The sequence below is a fragment of the Athene noctua genome, chromosome Z (assembly GCF_965140245.1).
Source record: "Athene noctua chromosome Z, bAthNoc1.hap1.1, whole genome shotgun sequence".
In the NCBI taxonomy this organism is placed as follows: domain Eukaryota; kingdom Metazoa; phylum Chordata; class Aves; order Strigiformes; family Strigidae; genus Athene; species Athene noctua.
In genome coordinates this window covers 39,101,103-39,122,200 of record NC_134077.1, presented here as the reverse complement: position 1 = coordinate 39,122,200, position 21,098 = coordinate 39,101,103, and the positions used below count along the sequence as shown (strand labels likewise).

The window sequence follows — 21,098 nt, the reverse complement described above, 5'->3', positions numbered from 1 at the left end:
AGTGTTAGAGAGTGAGGACACATACTGAAGCAAGAAAAACAAAACTTCATAAGCCTAAATAATGCAAAGGAGAAGTGATAATGTTGCTTTCTAGAGTAACATGAAGGTCCATCATAATGATGAGAGAACTTTCTGATCATGTGCAGCACAGAGCATGAAGCTTCTGGAAGAAGAGATTTTAAAATACTGTAGATACTGCAGCAGATACAGTATTTTACAGTTTTATTTAACTACCATTTTTAGTGTTATTTGAGGTGAATAGGAGATCTTCTATGGGGTGGTTTACCCCAGACTAAGCTAGACATATTAAATAGGTAATATGCGTATGTCTCTTTATTGACTAAAAAAAAAAAAGTTACTTGAAATCAGGTGAGGTAAAATGCATCATAGATGTCTAAATCCAGGAGAGCAGGGAAGAAGAATAACTCCCTAGATGTTTTGCTTAAGAAAAAAGCTTCATCATACCAGAAGGTAAAACCACTTTGTGGTTTAACTAGTGAAATAAAAACTGTTTCTTGGTATCAGATCAAACAACAAAAAGGCAAACAGCTTGTTCCTTGAAGGGATGTCAGTAATCAAATATAATGAAAATGTTAAACAAAACTGTTTGCAGCCAGAGCAAATAAACAGAGGATTAATTGGCTTTAATATACAGGCTTTGAATTAGAAGGCACTTTAATTTTTAACTGAATTTTAAAAGTCAGTTTCTTCTTACACAGGAATATGGTATTTCTAAGGCTGAGAAACTAGAGATTGCCAAAGGTTACTGTACTCCTTTAGTTAGAAAAATCCGTTCTGACCTTCAGAGAACTCAAGATGATGATACTGTAAATAAGCTTCACCCTCTGTAAGTGTTTTACTTTTTTACATGGTTATATTAATTTCCATAAGACTTAATAGAGATACTCCATAACTTTCATATTTAAAATGTCTTACTAGCTCAGTATGATTTATTTATTTGTTACAGCTATTTCTAAAATAGAGACACATCTCATTATGATCTAATAACATTTTTTTTCTTTCAAGTTACTCCAGGGGTGTTATGTCCCCTGAACGCCATGTTCGTACACGGTTGTATTTCACCAGCGAGAGTCATGTCCACTCCCTGCTATCTACCCTTCGTTATGGTGCCTTATGTGATGTAAGTTGAACACTTTTTCTGTTAAAGCTCTGAAATTTTGAGAGGAACCAGAAGGACTCAGTAAAATTTACTGAAACAATCTTACTAAACCTAAATCAATTAAAAGCTTAAATTTCTTACGTGGCTTTGAAATTTATCACACTTCTTCAAACATTTGATTTCCTATTACATATGCAGAGACATATTTCAGATTACTTTGTATGCATATTGGTGGAAGACATCATGCCCTTTAAAGTAATGCTAAGTTCTCTTAGTGTGTTCAGCTGTATATGTTACGGTCTCAAAGAGATTTGAAAAGATCAGATGATCCATTTTTTTGTCTTATGTTGTCACCTATAATTCTTCCAACTGTTTTTACCTCCAAGTTACCATTCAGGGTTGTCTTGAATTCACTTCTGGACCAACTTAATATTTTTTACTTTTGGCATATTGTCAAGACCCCCCTCCTGACTTCAAGAACACTCATGTAGTGCAAAGTTCACAGAATCATCTAGGTTGGAAAGGACCTAGAAGATCATCTAGTCCAATCATTCATGTAGCACTGACAGTTCCCAACTACACCATACCACTCAGTGCTACGTCACCCCAACTCTTGAACACCTCCAGGGATGGGGACTCCACCACTGCCCTGGGCAGCCCATTCCAATGCCTAACGACCCATTCTGTAAAGAAATACTTCCTAATATCGAGTCTAAACGTTCCCTGGAGCAATTTGAGGCCATTACCTCTTGTCCTGTCACTTGTTACTTGGTTAAAGAGGCTCATCCCCAGATCTCTGCAACCTCCTTTCAGGTAGCTGTAGAGGGCAGTGAGGTCTCCCCTCAGCCTCCTCTTCTCCAGACTAAATATCCCCAGTTCCCTCAGCCGCTCCTCGTATGACCTGTGCTCCGGACCCTGCACCAGCTTCATTGCCTTTCTCTGGACATGCTCGAGTAATTCGGTGTCCTTTTTGTAGTGAGTGGCCCAAAATTGAACACAGTCATCGAGGTGCAGCCTCAGCAGTGCCGAGTACAGGGGTCAGATCCCTTCCCTGTCCCTGCTGGCCACGCTATTGCTGATGCAAGTCAGGATGCCATTGGCCTTCTTGCCCACCTGGGCACACTGCTGGCTCCTGTTCAGCCGCCTGCCAATCAGCACCCCCAGGTCCCTCTCTGACTGGCAGCTCTCCAGCCACTCCTCCCCAAGCCTGTAGCGCTGCTGGGGGTTGTTGTGGCCCAAGGGCAGCCCCCGGCATTTGGCCTTATTGAAACTCCTCCAGTTGGCCTCAGCCCATGGCTCCAGCCTGTCCAGGTCTCTCTGCAGAGCCTCCCTACCCTCGAGCAGATCAACACTCCCACCCAACTTGGTGTCATCTGCAAACTTACTGGAGGTGCACTCGATCCCCTCGTCCAGATCATCAATAAAGATGTTAAACAGGAGTGGCCTCAAAACTGAGCCCTGGGGGACACCACTCGTGACCGGCCGCCAACTGGATTTAACTCCGTTCACCACAACTCTTTGGGCCCGGACATCCAGACAGTTTGTTACCCAACAAAGCATGTGATTGTCCAAGCCTCAAGCAGCCAGTTTTGCCAGTAAAATGCTGTGGGAAACAGTGTCAAAGACCTTGCTAAAGTCAAGGTAAATTACATCCACAGTCTTTCCCTCATCCAATAAGCAGTTCGCCCTGTCACAGAAGGAGATCGGGTTTGTCAGGCAGGACCTGCCTTTCATAAACCCATGCTGACTGGGCCTGATCATCTGGTTGTCCCGCATATGATGTATGATAGTACTCAGGATGAGCTGCTCCATCAGCTTCCCGGGCACCGAAGTCAATAATTTCCCGGATCATCCTTCCAACCCTTCTTAGTTTTCTCCAGTTTCTCCTGTTAAATTGATTGTCTTACTTTCCTATACTGATGTAGAATACCTTGAAGGCGGTGCATTATTATCCATCTGATTGGCTTTGAAACCAAGGACTGAAAAAGACAGGGTCTTCAGATTCAGAAATGATCTAACTGAGCTCTTGGAGAGGACAAATGCAGCACTACAAAGCCTACACATCTGCTTCTAAGACAGAGCTTGATTAAGATACTAACTTTTGAAATAGTTGTATTGACATGCTTGCTTCAGGTAATGGATGACTAAACTCACGGATGGCAAAAGCATTTTTAATCCTGTACCTGTGTGACATATGCCAGGGCAGATACACTCCTAGTTTAAATTTCCTTTAAGGTGGATTGCTAAATGTATTTTTATTAGAGCATGAAAAAAGGTGAATATTCATATTAAGTAGTTTGGGATGTGATGGTTAAACTTCTTCTAAATACTAGAAGCCTGCATTTACTCTGTCTGATTGGTAGAGTGGTATCTCGAAAAATTTTCCACAATGTACTAGTTGAAATTAGTTTATTGCAAAATTAACAATTCCCATCAGGAGAGTTTAAAACAGTGCCTCTGTCTACAAGCCATATATCATGTTTGGTGAAAGAACATGAAAGATACACTGAAATAAAATAAAAGAAGTTCCGAATTTCACTGTTCATTCATTTGATGAGCAATTACAAGTCACTTCTTTTTTTGGGTTGTATCTCTGCTTTTTCCTTAGTTGTGAAAAGGTTCCTACTTCTGCTGTGAATGTAAAATCCATGTAAATGGGGAAAAAGGGAAATCGTCAGTCTCTTTCAAGAAGATAGCTGGGGTTTATGTATTGATTATTTTTTTTTCCCCCTCTCTTTATAAGGAATCAAAAGATGAACAATGGAAACGAGCTATGGATTATTTAAATATTGTCAATGAACTCAATTACATGACACAGATTGTTATCATGCTTTATGAGGATCCAAACAAGGTATTTAAATTGGATAAATATCTTCAGAAATTAGTGGTGTTAAGCTATGTATTAAAGTGTAATCCTATTTAATCATTTTCCTTCAGGAACTTTCTTCAGAAGAACGTTTTCATGTAGAGCTGCACTTTAGTCCAGGAGCCAAAGGCTGTGAGGAAGACAAAAATTTACCAGCTGGATATGGATACAGACCTGCCTCCAGAGAGGTAATAATTATGCCTTTCTTTAAAGCAGAAGTTAGTTTTTCTGGATGCGGACATACCTAAAATAAACATAGGAAATTGTTAGGTAAAAAATACAAAAGTGGTTTTTATTTTGTTAGAAAAATATCTAGTAAAATACAATCAGTCCCAGTGTATTACTCCATTTTGAATGGACACTGAGGTAATGGACACGGGTGATTTGGACCTTTTGTGGCTTTGCCAGATTTTTGCTAGAAATACAAAATATTAATTGTAAGAAAAGTGATCTCAACATCAGTGTCATATCAATGTTAGTCTGGCAACTGAAAGAAATATTTAAGTAAGGTAGTTTGGCATGTTTATGAATACAGATTATTGAGGAAGGATTAATGTTTTCAAAGATTTATGGGCAGGTCTGTAGAGTTACCACTTGCTTTTTGAGAAATGAGTGAAAGCAAAGCTTGGCCAGAATTATTCTGTTGACTTCAGGGTCAGAATTTTATTACTGTGTCAACAGAAAATTGGAGTAAGATAGGTTGGCTGAACAGTGTGGTTGATTAGGACCACACTATCATATGCAGTGGCTGGTTAAAGCAAATACAGATTATTGAAGTCTAAATAATATGTGGTTTACTTCTTGTATTTTTAAAATCAGCTTGCTTTATGTTTATACAGAAGATGTATTTAACAGCCACTTCTGTCTACATGTTGCAAGGTGGGCAGCTAAACTGAAAATGAATTATGTATTGTCTGCAGAATGAAGGCTCGAAGAAAACCTCTCATAGAAATGATAGTGATGAGGAGGCACATGCTCCTAAAAGAGATGAAGCAGATCGGTCGGTAGTGATGTTCAAGCCAATGGTATCGGACCCTATTCACATACACAGAAAGTCACCCCTTCCAAGATCCAGGAAGATTGGTTCTGTTGAAGTAAGTGTTTATGTTCCAGATAATGTCTTTCACAGAAATTAACTTTTGCTTACTTTTACCAAAACAAAACCAAATGTAATTCTGCTTTTGCTTACACAAAACCAGTATGATGTTATGTCTCACAAAAGGATTGCTCTTATTCTATGAGAAATCCTCCATGGCAGTAAATTGTCTGAAGGAGGTTTGGGATATTTTCAAATGGAATATTAATTTATGATAAGACTTCTCTCCTTTTTTTCTTTTTAAGCCATTTTAGAAAAGCCAATATTTGAAAATGAAGACTTTTTCAGTCTAAACCTACATCTTCGAACTAACATACATTTCTTTTGTATTCATCCTTATAATATATAATAACAGCTGTTACTGGGAATTAAGCAAACCTTCAGGGTGATCATGCTGAGAGGGGATGGAGGGATTGGGGGCAGTAGGGGAAGTACAGAAGGTGAGATACATGTCTTCTGCTGTATTTGCTTTTACGTGGTGTGAAAGTCACTCCACTTGTCATGCAAGGTAAGAGAATGAACTGGAAGCTTTTTTTTTAAGTGGGTGGGATTTGTGTTTCATTAATTCTTTAGATAACATCCTGAACAGTCTAGTCTCCTGTCTTGAAGTCCATATCTAGATGTGCTTCACAGATACAGCTTTAGTGTCACACATGTAGGGGGTTGCGCGGCTGTTATCACCGATACCATGCTTACCTTTGAGTGGCAAAGCTTCAGATAGCACACAGTGGCACTTCTGTGATATTAATGCTAGAAGCAGACTAACAGCTTCTTACTGCCTCATTTTCAGTTGCTTAAAACCATCCAAAATGAAGAGTCACACCAAGAGCTTTTCCTTTCATGTTTGTGTTGGGAATGGACTGCTTGTATTTAGTGAAAGCATTACAGATTTGCAAGTAACTTGGTTATTGGTAGTGTGAAGAGAAAAAGATGCATGGTTCCCTTCTATAAGGAAATCTGTATAATTTCACAGTGCTTTCATAAATTAACAGAGATAATAAATATGAATGTCTTACATTTTCTATTTCCAAGTTTTATCATAACAAATGCTCACAACATCAATATTTGGGATTTTGAAACGCTGTTTTCACTATGATCATGCAAACTCCCCTCCTAGTTATGAGTTCACATACACTTCAGACTTTGAACCAGTTTCATTTTCATAAATTATGTAGATATTACTTTCAAAAGGTATTAATAACATAAATTGCTAAATTTTGACTGTGCAGGTAATGTGTGTTCAGATGGAATGTGTTTCAGCATTCAGTACTTGTTTATTTGCTGGAAGAAGATAACTAATTTAAAGAAACTATACACTACAAAACTTTTAAAGTAAAATTGGAAGTTTCATCTGGCCTACTGAAATTTGCAAAACCAGTATTTGTAATGTTTAAACCAGTTGATATTTTGAGGTGTTAAAAAAAAAGTCATTGCAACTTAAACTGCAACTGCCTTGAACATTTTTTTTTTTTAACCCTATAAGGCAATTCTCTCTTCACCTATGTCCATTTCATATGAAAGTACACTTTCAGGTGTAAGTGTGAGATTATATGAAAGTTTTGATCTGGGATACAGTCAGGAGTATTTATAGAAGGATTGCAACTGACTGAGTCATGAAAATAAAAAATTTTAAAAGCAGCATCCTAAGAGTAAAACAAGGAAGTAAGTCTCATCTGCATTGAAAATCAGATTCTGTATTGCTGGAAATGTTGATTGCTAATGATAGGTAATGATGTAGGGCATGGGGGACTCAGCCTGAGACTGTCCTCCCTTGAAGTCTTAATAGATGTCCAACCAGCATCAGATAATTATTAGGGCTTTTTTAATTTTGGAAAACTACTACTGCTTAGGTTGGTGCTACTACCAGTGAATCAGCTGTAAAGTCTCAAAGGCAATTCTAAAAATGAGAAATTTTTAGATAAGGTTATGGCCTAGAAATGAAAATTAGTAAGTAATAAATAGGAAAGTTTAATGTACTTAAAGGGGCAAAACTATTGAACAGTATGTCAGGGATAGCAGATACTCTGTTTCCAACATGTGGAAAATTTTTAAAATTGTGAGTGAATTATTGATAACAATTACTTTTATATCTGGTAATTAGTCTATTATAAATTTGAATAAAGTGTTGTATTAAAAGATATAATTGGATGAAGAGATAAAAGTGGAACTGATAACTTCTAATATTGTAATATTACTCTTCCCTAATCACTGTTTAATAGTTTTAAAAGCAGTATATAAAAGGGTGCAAGCAGATTGGTTTTTTTCTTTTCTGTTCATTTGGCTCTGTTGAATCTAACTTTGCATGCTTTGCTGTTTTTTGCCCCCTTTCTCACTTCCAGGAAGAGAGCCCCCTGAGTGTGTCTAGCCCAGAGTGTATTGGTACCTGGCTGCATTACACCAGTGGTGTGGGTACTGGGCGTCGAAGACGCAGATCAGGGGAACAAATCACTTCTTCCCCTGTCTCCCCTAAATCATTGGCTTTCACATCCAGTATTTTTGGCTCATGGCAACAGGTTTTTAAACTTTACTTCATTAAACATTATTATGCATTCCAAGCAACAACCAACTGTCTTTAAGGACATCTAATCCCTTGTTATGGATTATGTTTGATGCAAATTCTTCCACTTCTTAAAATTACTTCCCGAGAATGTTTGGGGGAAAAAGAGCAAGTGCATGTTTTTCCACTGAATGTGTTATATGTTTTCCTAAAAATTTGGTTTCTCTATAGGAAATGTAAATGTTACAACTGTAAAAAAGATTTAGTCTACTGTGTAATGAAACAGATTTGTGCTTTGGTTTAGTTGTCCTTTAAGACTTTAAAGACAGCATTGCTTAATTTGGTGGTAGGTAAATTGAAAAACTTTTTGTTTAATAATTGCAACCAATACCATTTAAAATAATTTTATATTGCTATTCAAAACTTGTTTTGCATATATCATATTTTCAGTGGCCTGGTATTAACTATTGCAAGGAAAAAATCCTAGCGCTAATAATTCTTGCTTTCTGTATCCGGAGGTGTCTGAAACTCCCAGTACAGTACATCATCCATTGACTTGTACAATATTTTGACTGTTTTTCTAAATATCAGGGGGGAAAAGCAGGGAAAAAAGAAACAGTAAATCTTTTTGAAGTGCCAGTGAAGATTTAAAGATTGTTTAGTATGTCAAGATAATGTTTACAGGTGTGACAATGGATGGTGTTCTGTTAATTGTATCCTTTTTCTTTGAAAATGTTCATAATTTCTTTTTATTGTGGAAAATTCTAAAACTATTTACATAGGAAAAGTTTGTATCAGTAAAGGCTGTGAACATCTGAAGATTGTTTACACTGACTGAGCCCGTGCATGGATCAGTGATTGTATGGTGTCCTCAATAGCTTGTCTGTCTTTCCTTCCCTCCCCTCCTTTTTTCAATACAGGCGCAGTTTAAGAGAGTGAATTTGGTAAAATGAAATAAAATGTCTCAAATGTCTGTTCTCATATTGGTCTTTGTTTGTGTCCTTTCTCATTCTGAATGCTTGCTTTGCACCACTTCATTGCAAGGAAACTCATATGTGAAATGGACTCCCTTCAGAAGGGGATGTTGCATGATCTTTCATGTTTCTTTTACATATTTTTACTAACACGTATCATACAGCTTATTAACACTTGTCTGTCTGAAACAGGCTGCTATATCAAGTTAAATGGATGTTTCGTGCTGCTATTCTACTTCCCCTTATTTTTCTGTTTTTTATATCCAGGTTCTATCAGAAAGCAATAGTAACTTACGTACACCGAGAACTATTCTGGAACAAAAGCAGAGTGGTCTAGGTATGTGTCTACAATTGAAATTTTGTTCGATGTTAGCAGCTTTTCATCTGCCTGTTGTTGTGTACAGTTGTACATTCTTCGAATAGCTTTTATGTTAACAGGATCCAATAGTACTTGTTATCAATAGTATTTACTGAGTGTCTGCCTATGAACTGGACAATATTTCTGCAGCAGTAAGTTTTAAAATAAATTATAACCAAAAAGAGAAAATTATTTGAGACTATCCACACTACTGACTCTGTACTGCTCACAACATGTACACAGGATTACTTTTAACATAGAGTAGATTTTTAAGATATAATGTAGTTCATGACTGAGTTTTTGGGGTTTGCAAGAATCTTTTGGATTGAAATGGCCTGTACTGGAAACTGATAAAAACACTTTTCTTGAAAATTAACGTTTCCTACTGTGAGCAATTGATGGAATTGAACGTGTTTTATTGAGGGGCGAGGGATGGGGAACAAACCTCAAGTTTCTTGATAATATCAGGGGGTTCACACACATTCTCTCCCCTAAAATCAATTTTCTCCTTTCAGCATTAGAATGAATCATACTGTAATTCAATGAGTTGTCTTAAATTCTTCTAGTTCAAGTGGTGCTTTTCTGTTGCTTCTTTGAACCAGGCATACATATGACTCATATGCAAAAATATGAAATCTTGCACTACTGTAAATCAATATTGCATTTTTTTTCTGTGTGTCTTTTCATGGGACAAATGAAGGGCAGAAAATGCATAAGCCATATGCATAAATGCAGAAGTAGATTTTCATTTCCTTGTAAAGATCTATACATCTAATCTCTACTTTTCTCCCTATTATATTTTTCCCTTAGTAAAATGCATATATCACGTGCTCTTTTTATTAAAGTCATGTTTTTTACTGTGTGCTTGCTAAAATTAAACAACTTTTCTTTTGCCAATGTGAGACACAGTATGGTTTGTGGAAGTTTATGTATTTCTGGGCATAGGTTAAGGTATTACATTTGTGAAAGGCTTTTGCCACAGACCAGGCACCAATTTATTTTGGTTGTGATTGGTCACATGTGCTAGTAGTGTTTCCCCTCAGTGGGTCATTAAAAGTAATGAAAGGAAGTATCACTGGATACTTAAAAAAAAAAAATCTGCTGTTACTTATCTTCTACGTTCTAGATAAGTTCTGAATGAAAAAACACTTCTCCTTCCACCTAGTAGTAAAAACTAAAGGAAAAAAATTTTGCATTTTTTTCCATTTTGTTCATTGTTGTATGTAAATTTCATTTATGGTTGATGATTATAAAAGTTCTTTTCTGCCTGTGGCTTTCAGTGATTTGTTAAAACTCCCATCCTAGTGTCAGGAATGTATGAGTCGTAGGAAAAGTATTCTCACTTGCATGGAAATGTACAAAAGTCTTCTCAGGAAAGGAAATCAAGCTAAACTTGATGGAACTTTTAGGCATTTTTCAGTTTGTAACATTGTCAGTGATGGTAGCTGAAATATGAATAGAACATTTACAATTTGTTGAGGTTAGAAAATAAATATTTCCATATGAAGTCTGTGAAAGCGCATGACACTGCAGCCTGTCATCTCAAAGGTTGATTTGCATGAAAGCAATGAGCATTATTTTTCCAGTTTATATTTGTTCCAGAACTGCAGGTTTTAAACCACACAACTTTCACATCATCATCATCATTATCATCTTGGTTTTGTTTTGTTGTTTTAGTTATGTTTACATTGATGCTAACTGGTAACTTTTCTTTACCAAAAGTGATAACAGGACAAGAATTCACTTTGTTAAAGCCAGTCCTCTCTTTGCACATATAGCAGAGGGTGCTGTGTCATGAGTGGAAGCACAATATATTATGATAGTTTCAGCCTACAAGTACCACTCTGACATTACAAGCATATTGTGAACCTGTCCAAGGCACTGCCAAAAGCTGCCTTTTGTGTGGTAAGAGCCATGTGCTTGCATGCTGCATGCATCCCCAATGTGAATGGACGAACACCTGGTTGTTGTGTGTATTTTCTCTAACTCCCATCAGGGTCTCACTGCGCGGGCCTGTTTAGCACCTCAGTGCTCGGGGGTTCTTCAAGTGCACCTAACCTACAGGATTATGCTCGTACTCATCGTAAAAAGCTGACTTCTTCTGGCTTCATAGATGGTATGTGCACACTCTCGCACATGCACGCACAAACCATGTGCCACATTAAACTTCTAAAGTTAAATCCTAGGTTACTGATTTTAATGGAATCCTAGAATCCTTTGCCTTAGTATTAATTGTATGAGTTTCTATTGCTTCTTTATTGCCCATAGCTTGCTTTATGTTTAACTTAATAGCATAGTTAATTCTTGTTTGTGTCTTGAACACTAGCTCATATACTTGTAATGCGTGCTAGGAGATTTCAGCAAACTAAACTAAAATTTTGGGTTTGAAATTCTTTTCTCATTTTAAACTTCAGATTTTATTATTACTTACTGATCTCGGAATAAAATAAATTACTTGGAACATATACAAGGAATGAAAAAAATTCTAAACTAATAAATGAAATACTGATGGTGAAAATTTTAGGATTCCTGACCCTTTTTCAGTGGGGTTAGATTACAAAGGAGCAGGAGATTTTCAGTTTTGGATAATCTTGGGTAGAGAAGAAACTCACTAGATTTCAGAATGTAAAGATGCCAAAACACACCTTTATAACTGAGGTGAAACAGTATCCATGCTGGTTTTCTCCCAATTCACTACTCTCTGTTCAACTCTAACGTGATATAAACTTGTATGCAAGAACCACCAGCTCATTCTGCTTGTTTTCATACACTTCATTACATATCTTGTAGTTGCCAACAATCCAGATTTTCTTCTTTTTAACCTCTATTTAGATTTTAGCCCTTTCCTTGGTCCTTTCTGCATGCCACTCGGTTTAATACCTTCTTATCTTTTCTTTTTTTTTTCTTTCTTCTTCCTTTCCTTTTTTAAAATGTCCCTCTTTTGGTAGCTGTTACAAATTTCAGGTACCTGTTTTTCTCTTTCTCAGACACCACACGCGGTTCTGCTGTTAAAAGGTTTTCTATCTCATTTGCTCGACACCCAACCAATGGTACGTTTTGCTTTTATTTTAAAAACAAAAAAACAAAAGGTTCCTTGCTTCAACCCTTTTATTTTTATTTCAAATATGGGGTGTACAGTATCATCCAGCCATCTGTTGTTTCTAACCTCAAGCACAACTCCAAATATATTTACAATCATCAGATATCCTAAAACCTTTCTTTACCATTCATTAGTATAAATATCAAAATTCATTTGTTAGAAAAATCCTTGAAAAAATTGAAGTGCTACTGTTAATCATGATCTCTATAATAAATTATTCTTCCCAATTTCTTTTGTGATCAGACTTTATGGTACAAGCTAAAAACAGAATTAAACCTGATCTTTATTGGGCATACACTTCTTGATAGCTGCTGTTTCTTCTCGGTCTTTCTCCTGCTGAGCTGTGTCCCTGAGCCTCCTGATGCTAAAAGAAATCACTGAACTGACAACTGGAGTTTGACTGTCTTCTTGAAGTGATGCTAAATTAAAAAACTAAAGCACAATTTTGGTTCCATTCCTGCTAAATTGGTATATTTATCATCGGACAAAAATTTATTTCACTTTATCATACTTCTCTGTTCATCAGATGTCCGAATTACTTAAATATTGCACTAAAAATCACAGCAAGAGAGCTGCCTGTTGCTTACATTGACCTCTTGAGCTTCAAGAGTGAGAGTTAACTTGTCTTCAGTCTACTATAGTTACAAAAATTCTTGTTTAACACACAGGACAGAGGTATGTCTTTCTCTTCCTCAGCAAAATATTTCATGCCTACCTTTCTGTGTGATTATATAGGCCCAAAATGTATCCTGTATATGGAAACTAGACTCGGTCTTCAGCACTGACCGGATCTTAGTGAAGCTTTTCCAGATTTCTTAACTGGAACTTTTTAAATGTGATGACTGTTGGCTGAGTACAGTGATGGTGATAGCATTGAAACAACAGTGGAAATCATCAGCATTTTTATGTTAGATTCGAAATATATTTGCTTTAGAAACAAGGTTTAAAAAAAAAAAAGACTGAGTTTTTGTTTGGCTTTGCTGAGAAGCAAAGTGTCCTTTATTACACTCAGTTGGAATCCATAGTGACTTTTTGCACTGCAGTGCTTCTTGAAGGGAGACTACTATAGTAAGGCTGAATTAATACCATTAAGACAGTGTTTGACCTAAAAGGCCAATTCTAGTATCCTATTTCAAATAGGAAGGTTAGGAGTCTGTTTGTTATCTTAAGACTCAAATCAGATAATGCTTCAAAAAAATACAAGGTCAGAAAGAACTGCATTTGAGTGTCAGTGTCTAATAATTTGATTACTTTCTGTTCTATTTAGCAATTTTTGTGACTCATTCTTTTAAAAATGAGCTAAATTGCTTTTAATGAATGCACTGACTGTTCTGATTCATTTAATACAGCAGTTTTACCACCCATCTCTTGCAAGATTAATGCATGCTGTATGAGCTCCTATGAAGTGTATTACAGGTTTCCAAGGGTTCTCTACTAACATAAGAACATATTGATGTTGTTTTGTCTGTCCTTTGGACTATCATTTTGATTCTCCTTGTCCCTTTCACTCTGTTTTTTCTTACTTTTATGTTGTTATCACACCCTCTTAACTCATTTCAGACTACCCCCCATCTTTAGTTCAAGGAACATGGTGAAACAAGTATCTTCTGACAGTGCTTTACCTTATTTTCTGGGCCCCTGTGCAGAACACTCACACCTCTTTAGGTGCTGGTCCATTTCCTCTGTGGAATTTCTAGGCTCCAGTGGTATGTCTCTATAGCTTTTAAATGTAAGACAGCAGGGTGGCTTTTTGAGATGCTGCGTTTACTTACCCTTTCATTGTCTTGCCTTTTGATGGGGACAGTGCTTTAAGAATAAATACAGCCGAAACTCAAAAGCAGTTAGTTTACCGAAAATTGATTTTTTTTAACAGGATACTGTCAGGCTTCTTCATCATTAAAATTCAAATTTATTTCTCGTAACATCATAAAATATTTATCATTAAAAAGGGCATTGGTGTATTTTGAAATTCCTTTGAACTATAACAATAATAGTTATTATGAAGTTAACCTGACATTGTCCCACTACATTCTTTGCAAAATTTAAAAAATAAATTCTCGTTCAAGTGATAGTGACTTTTCTGTCAGGGTAAAGGATAAATCTTATATTTTACTGTAATGCAAAGAAAGGGTTTATGCTTTGCATGCATGCATAGTTATTTAGGATATTAATATGTATGCCGGCCATCTTAGTGCTTACAGTGAAGCTTAGCTACTGCCTTTATAGGAAAATAGAAATTAAGTATGTGGTAGCATATCTTTTGTATGTTAGCATAACTTTTGTATGTGAAAACCAAGTTTCCATGAAGTGCAACATTTTATTTGTAATATAAATGAAGCTGACATATGTACACTTAAGTTGATTGTATATTTGAAGCGACTGTCCCTCAAATTTGAACATGACCAAGGTGGATCCAAATATGAATACAGACATTTGGAAGTTGAAATTTTGTTGAGTTCCTTCTCTATGGGGAGTGAATGGGGAACACTGGATATTACAGAAATATTGATGTTTATTATTTTAGGGTAGGGAACAGTTTACAGTCATAATGCTCTCATAAATGTACCTTGAACTGAAATTCTAAACATTATTTCATTCACTATTGTTTCTTCATTTAAATATCTTAAAAGAAATGTACCAACTGTAAATTTACAATATTGAATTGCAGAGTTGTAATATTACAGCTGTATGTTGGAAACACTAATGGAAATATTTTCCTCTTCTGAAATGCAGTTGTGTGAAGAGCTGTTCATTGAGTTATCAAACCTGCATCACTTTAGAGAACTGGTGGTTGGGTTTTTTTGCTAAAATGTTTAAATGCTTTTTACTATGTTAGTAATATGGATATGCATGGTTGATGTATAATCAATACTAATGTAGAAAAGCAAAGTCCAATACATTTTTAGATTTTGGGTTTCTGTACTTAACCTGTTCTAATACATGAAACTTCTACTCTTGTAAGTACTGTGTTTAAATGCATAAAGGTAGGTGTAAACCTGTCTTACAGAGTTAAAAAATGTAACCTCAAGGTACAGAAGTGCTAACAGTGGTTTTCTTTTGATATTGAAGACAACAGTTTGTTTTCACAGAATACTGAAGATGTTAGAACGTGAATTCAGCAAATTTATTTCTTGGAAGTTGTAGCTTTTTAGCTCATCTGCTAACAGATAACAGCATAGCTATCCTAGTTTACTTGCATGAATGAGTTACCTATTCAGTGTCATGCCAGGTATGAGAATGAGTAGGAGAAATACTACCATTTCCTGACATTTTTTTAGTGGTTTACTAAGTTTGTCTTAGAAGAAAGTTATCTTTCATGAACTGATTACAACTGTGCTCTACTTGCAAATATTTGAAGACCACTTTTTGTGTACATGGGATTTGTATCCCATGGTATGTTACATGCTATCTTTAGTTACCCTGGAAGTTGGCACATCTTGTTCCAACTCCTATAATATTTAGTGTCCATGATTTGAAGACTATGTCTGCATGTGCTGATTTAAAGTAATACTTTTTATCATGCATTAATACTTGCCCATGCAGTAGATTAAATCCTGTCTTATGTTTGGAAATCTCTTTTTTTTTATTATTTTTCTTTCAGGTTTTGAACTATATTCCATGGTTCCTTCTATTTGCCCTTTGGAAACTCTCCACAACTCCTTGTCTCTGAAGCAAGTGGATGAATTTCTTGCCTCTGTTGCTGCTCCGTCAAGGGAAAATCTACAGGAGACATGTACTAATTTTAGTTTGTAATTATGTTAATTTGAAATTGTTAAATATTGTCTAGTCAATCTTTCCAGTATTTTACAGCTAACAGGTAAACTAACAATACTGCATTTAAAAAAATGAAATGTGTACGTAGAGCATAATTTTAATTTTTGCAGTATGGACACTCATAATTCTTTGAAGTAATGTCTGTGTTGACTGGGATAGTAAACTAAGGGTTTATTTCCTCATGTTAAGAACTTGCCTGTACTGTCATGAGTGATAGCTGAATTACAAGGAAAGCTTTTTAGTGAGCACACAGTATTTTCAGCTTTATACTCTGCTGTTGTACCGGCAGTAACCTCAGCAGAGTAGTGTTGTCTTTTACAAACCTTTTACATCTTACAACTGTGAATTTCCTGTTTCTTTCAGTGATACTTGGGGTTTCACCTGTGGAGTGCCCTGCAGTTACTTAGTTTTTTAGTAGTTTGTGTTGCATGTTTAATGTTTAAGTGATCGTGAAATGAAATGCAAACTGAGTTCTATCCACATGCATGTCTCTGGGAAGATGACTTCCCATTGTGATTCTACTGCTGTGTCTTTGGAAACAGTTTCAGTTAGGTCAGATTTACCACATATTAGGATGCTTATAATTCATGTGTCATGTCAGGTGATTGAAAATTATTCTTCCTGAGGAAATGTCTAAAGACTCATGTTTGATCAGAAAATTTGTACTTACTACTACTGATACAAAGGTTACCTAGCTGTTAGAATTTTTTTCTTTTTTCTGTTACAGGATTTTAAATTTTTTTTTCTATTACAGGATTTTCCCTTTTTTTTTTCCCTGTTATTTTAGTTTTATACCATTTAGATTTTAATTAGCAGCTAATTTGATAGGGTAGGCCTTCTACATCTGAGAAGGAAAATAAGCAATTTAAGAAAACATAACTGAAAAAGAACCCAGGGAGGCTTACAAGTGTTTTAAAGTTCTTAGCTATTTGAAATTCTTTGTTACACTGGTTAGGAAGTTTGTGACTCTTGAAAATTAGTTCAGAATTTAGAGTACAGAAGATGAAAAAATATTTTTAAAAAACCTGTCATACCCTGTGGTAGTCTGGTTGTCACCTTTCTACAAAGGAGTGATCGGAAATTATACCTGACAGAATTGGAGGTATTTAAGAGTAGAGTCGACATAGCGCTGAGGGATGTGGTGTAGTTGGGAACTGTCAGTGCTAGGTTAATGGTTGGACTGGATGATCGTCACGGTCTTTTCCAACCTAGATGATTCTGTGATTCTGTGAATTGAGACCATAGGTGCTTTGCTTTCATTCTGCTTTCCTTTAACGTTTGGAAGTTGTCTAGAGAATCACATATTGTATGTACTTTTCATAGGTGTTTTGGACTAAATGCCTATTCCAGTGCAATCTTTATAACCTATGAGAAGTAGCACTAATACTTTTGGAAGTCTTCTGGCAAGGCAGCTGTTACTGAAATTTGGCTTGGCTGCTTTAGCAGCATAAAGTTATCATGTGCTTTCTGAGGTTAAAAGGACATCTTTAAATTGGGCTTTCATGCTTTGAAGTTTTGACACTAGAGTCAAAAATAGGTAGCTGAGCTGCATGTTATGTAACTGTGGCATCTATATTGCTGGATAGATACACAGTTCTGTGGCTACAATTTTTGACATTTTGTTCAGATGAGAGTATTTTACTATTAATGATGTGTATCTTTTCTTCCCCCCCCCTCCCCCCCTTTCAGCTTCTCCAACTTACATGATTCCACTGTCAGGAAGAAAAATTTCTTTAAATACATATACCCCTGCAAAAATTCAACCAACATCACTTGAAACTTTGCCTGAAAGGCTAGCAATAGAGAAACCAACCTTATGTAAGTTCTGTCAGAGGCAGAATGGCTAACTTGATTACATTATTTCCAGCAGTAGGATTCTTTCTTATATATTACATAATTTCGTAGGGTAGTTATTTCTTAACATTCCCTGTCTGTGTAAGTGGGATCACTTTACGGGTCAGTGAAAACTCAATTGCATAAATAGTTTTAGCATTGCATAAATAGTTTTAACAGTAAAACTGCATTAATACTTACTTTCTCTTATCCTCTGAGGTGTGTGAAAGAATTTCTGTAGCCTGAAAATTCATGGGGTCTTGTTTTGTTCTAAGTATGACAGTACTTAGAGCTACCTCCAAGTAAGACAAGCAAAGGAAATTTATTTATGTAAATAGCAGAATTTCTAAGATGTTTTCTGAACATAGAGCTCTGTGACCAGGTTCTGACTAAAGCTGCCAATATTTGATGATGCATTCAGTCATTAGTATATTCAGTCTGAACTGTCGGCCAGCTACAGTCTGCTTTTGTATGGCTCTGCTGTTTAAAGGGCCTCTATAACATCATCCCATTGCATTTCTGGTTTCATTAGATACAGTGTAGCACTTTTTTTCTCCGCTAGGTAACTCATTTTTCTTGCTTTTGATGCTTTTTAGCATGGATATTCTTAAGTGTAAAACCTAATACTTTTTGTTTCTTTACAGCTACCCCTGGATCTTCTGTTTGTGTATCTAATGTTAAGCTATCTATTGAAGAGGCCTCGCTAGATGTAGAACTTACTGGTGAACCTCTTTCTGAGAAGAAATGAAGTTGATCAGGCAAAACTGGAAGCAACTTAAAACAATTCTTTAGTGTGCATTCAACTAAATTACTGACCTTTCAAAAGCCATTGAGGTGTGCAGTTCATAGTGCACCTAAGAATCTTTATATATGGTTAAGTAGTGTGCACGCTACATACTTAGGTCAAATGTCTTTCCTCATTTTCTGAAACATTTCAGAAAATACTGAACTGCACACCTTTAATGGAAAATCTGCACGTGTCCCTTTTCAGTGTCTTCAAATATCTACCATAAACTCGTACAAAAAGAAAATACCAGTGCAGTGGTATTTTCAGTGTTGCAGTGGCTCTTGATTTCACTGTAGGCATTGTATGTTATAAACTTCTATTTTCAGGAGTTTATAATCTCCCTGTGAATCTCTTTTGTGGGCTGAAATGTAACACACAACGTGGCTACAAGCATTTTTTAAATTTAGCTACATTTCCAAAGAGATCTCTTTTGCCTGGTTTTGAAGATAAGCAGATGTTTTCTGCATTTGAATTATTTTTTATCATATATGCTGCAATATTTAGGCATGATGGAATGAGTTAATGTATTGTCACTTTTGACTCTCCTTATTTTTACTCTTGTGTTTACGTCAGACCTGTAACATTCAAATACACTTTCTCTTTTGTTGTTTAGTATACATGCTTGTATATGAGTACCTGTATATCATTCAGTGGATAAAACTGTCTTTTATGTGTTTTTATCAAAACCTTTTTTTGTTTACTAAAAAGACAGTTTTATTTGCTTTGCTGTATGTTTCTACAAAAAGGTGATAGTGATATTAAAAAGCAGATTTTGTAAAAATAGAAATGGTTACAGCTGGTCTGCTAGTAAGTGTCTTCTAAAAATTGTAAATAATCCATCTGTGTTTTATTACCATCCCACAGTAGAAAGAGGCTATGGGCTACCAGAACTCAGTGCTTACTGTTGCAAAATACTCAGGATTCATCATGGCCTGGGAATTTTCATACCTCTCTCCTTCCAATCTAGGTGGTTAACAACAGCTCTCATAAAAATAAAATAATTACAGATTTTATAGGAGCTGTGAGAAGCATTAGTAAGTCAGTGAAACTTTGTGTTAATGGGTTATGTAATCATCCAGTCTCAGAAGTTCTTGTGATTTTATCTGTGGCATGAAAAAATCTGGAATTATTATAATTATCCCAAATGTATGAAAATATTGTCCACTTTTGTAAGTTCAGTGGGCTGGTTGTTAATAACGGACTTCATAAAGTTAGTTAATACCTTTCACATTTTAGTTGCAGAAGGGAGAGCTTCCAAGTAGTATTTTTGAGTAGGGCTCTCCAGAGCCAGTGTAAATATAATTACATTCACTTTGACACAAGGTCTGTTTTCAGTGTTTACCACAGATGAAATGGCTTCAGCAGACTGATTCTAAAAATGCAGGTTAAATACTCATTAGATACCAAAAATATGAAGGGTTTCACAGCTCTATACTTAAAACATTTCATTTTTTGTAGTGTAATTGTGTTATTGACAGTGTTGGTGTTGCACACAACTGAATGTACACTTGTTTACCATTTTTAAAAAAAAAACTGTTAAAATTTAATTATGTGTATCTTCCAGTCAACCAAAGCTGTGGCATAACTTTTTTTACGTGCTCCTAAATAAAAACAAGGTAGCTGGCAACTTCTCTCCATTTGGTTTTCTTCTAAGAGTATATGTGAAGTACAGTGAGTAGTTGACTCAGTAGGCTCAGTGGAAAAGAATTTACAAATAAGCCATTAATATACAAATAAGCAAAAATTTCTCTTGTCAGCGGAGGACATGACTTATGAGTGTTTATCATTTTATACTGAAATCACTCCTCGAAAAAGGTGTGAACCATAGTCACACATTCTGCAGTGCTTCCTCATGCTCCAGATAGTAACATTACAAACAGAACCACTGTGACTGCTTTTCTGTTTCCTATTACTACTCTGGCAATAAGATGATAAGAACATAGACTGTACTGAGCTGATTTGAACCTGGTTTAGTCCAGTTTCATTATGCAGTTGGACTCTCTCTCACATTAAACATTTTGAACTGCACTTCCTGTTCCAAACAGATTTGACAGAGGTCAGAGAAAAAGTTCACAGAAAATCAGTGGCTGAGTATGACTGTAACTCCCAAAATACTACCACCCTGAAATGTAGTTTAAATAAACATTTAACATTTCCTTCAAATATTAAGCATCATTACCAAATGGACCAAAACACAAAAATGTTTGTAAAAACTCCTAAAATTATTTTTAATCCTGTTTTATCTGTTTTGTTTATTATAATAGACACATAAACTTGAGTTCTTGTCCTGGTTTTGACCAGGATGGAGTTAATTTTCATTGAAGTATTTCAAATCATGTGATGTCATGCCCAGGTTTCCAAATACGTCTGAAGGAATCACCACCCCCTCTTTTTTTCAGGTCTCACAGATATAATTCCCTTAATCTATGGATTATATTCCATAATGTCTGCTGTGTTCATTTAGTCCATAACTTTGGGTTCCATCTGTCATGACAGTCTTTAAGGCTGAGGAATGAGGTGGAGTTGGCTCAGTCGGTGCAGCAGGAGGCTTTGGATGTGGCAGGAGGATGTTGCAGGGCACAAATTGAAATAACAGGTTATTTGACAGTCTGGTTGATTGGCTGTTCTTGCCTAAAATCAAATCTCCTTGGGGCACACACCGGACTTCTCCATCCTCCTGCATCACCCACCAA

General features: G+C 36.0%; 1 protein-coding gene across 7 annotated transcripts in view; it reads left to right on the top strand.

The window, feature by feature from the left end:
- PPIP5K2 (diphosphoinositol pentakisphosphate kinase 2) overlaps window positions 1-20,032 on the top strand; it is a 52,056-nt gene extending 32,024 nt beyond the window's left edge. For 2 of the 7 annotated variants that reach the window (XM_074933210.1, XM_074933212.1), the window contains exons 20-32: window positions 720-847; window positions 1,027-1,141; window positions 3,864-3,971; window positions 4,058-4,174; window positions 4,907-5,080; window positions 7,422-7,595; window positions 8,821-8,890; window positions 10,908-11,027; window positions 11,899-11,961; window positions 13,658-13,717; window positions 15,613-15,744; window positions 17,475-17,603; window positions 18,263-20,032. In XM_074933210.1, coding sequence (XP_074789311.1) covers window positions 720-847; window positions 1,027-1,141; window positions 3,864-3,971; window positions 4,058-4,174; window positions 4,907-5,080; window positions 7,422-7,595; window positions 8,821-8,890; window positions 10,908-11,027; window positions 11,899-11,961; window positions 13,658-13,717; window positions 15,613-15,744; window positions 17,475-17,603; window positions 18,263-18,366 — 1,494 coding nt within the window. In that variant the 3' untranslated portion in view covers window positions 18,367-20,032. The remainder of the gene's footprint in view (window positions 1-719; window positions 848-1,026; window positions 1,142-3,863; window positions 3,972-4,057; window positions 4,175-4,906; window positions 5,081-7,421; window positions 7,596-8,820; window positions 8,891-10,907; window positions 11,028-11,898; window positions 11,962-13,657; window positions 13,718-15,612; window positions 15,745-17,474; window positions 17,604-18,262) is intronic. The other 5 variants (XM_074933215.1, XM_074933213.1, XM_074933216.1 and 2 more) reach the window with 5 other exon arrangements.
- The last annotated feature ends 1,066 nt before the right edge of the window (window positions 20,033-21,098 follow it).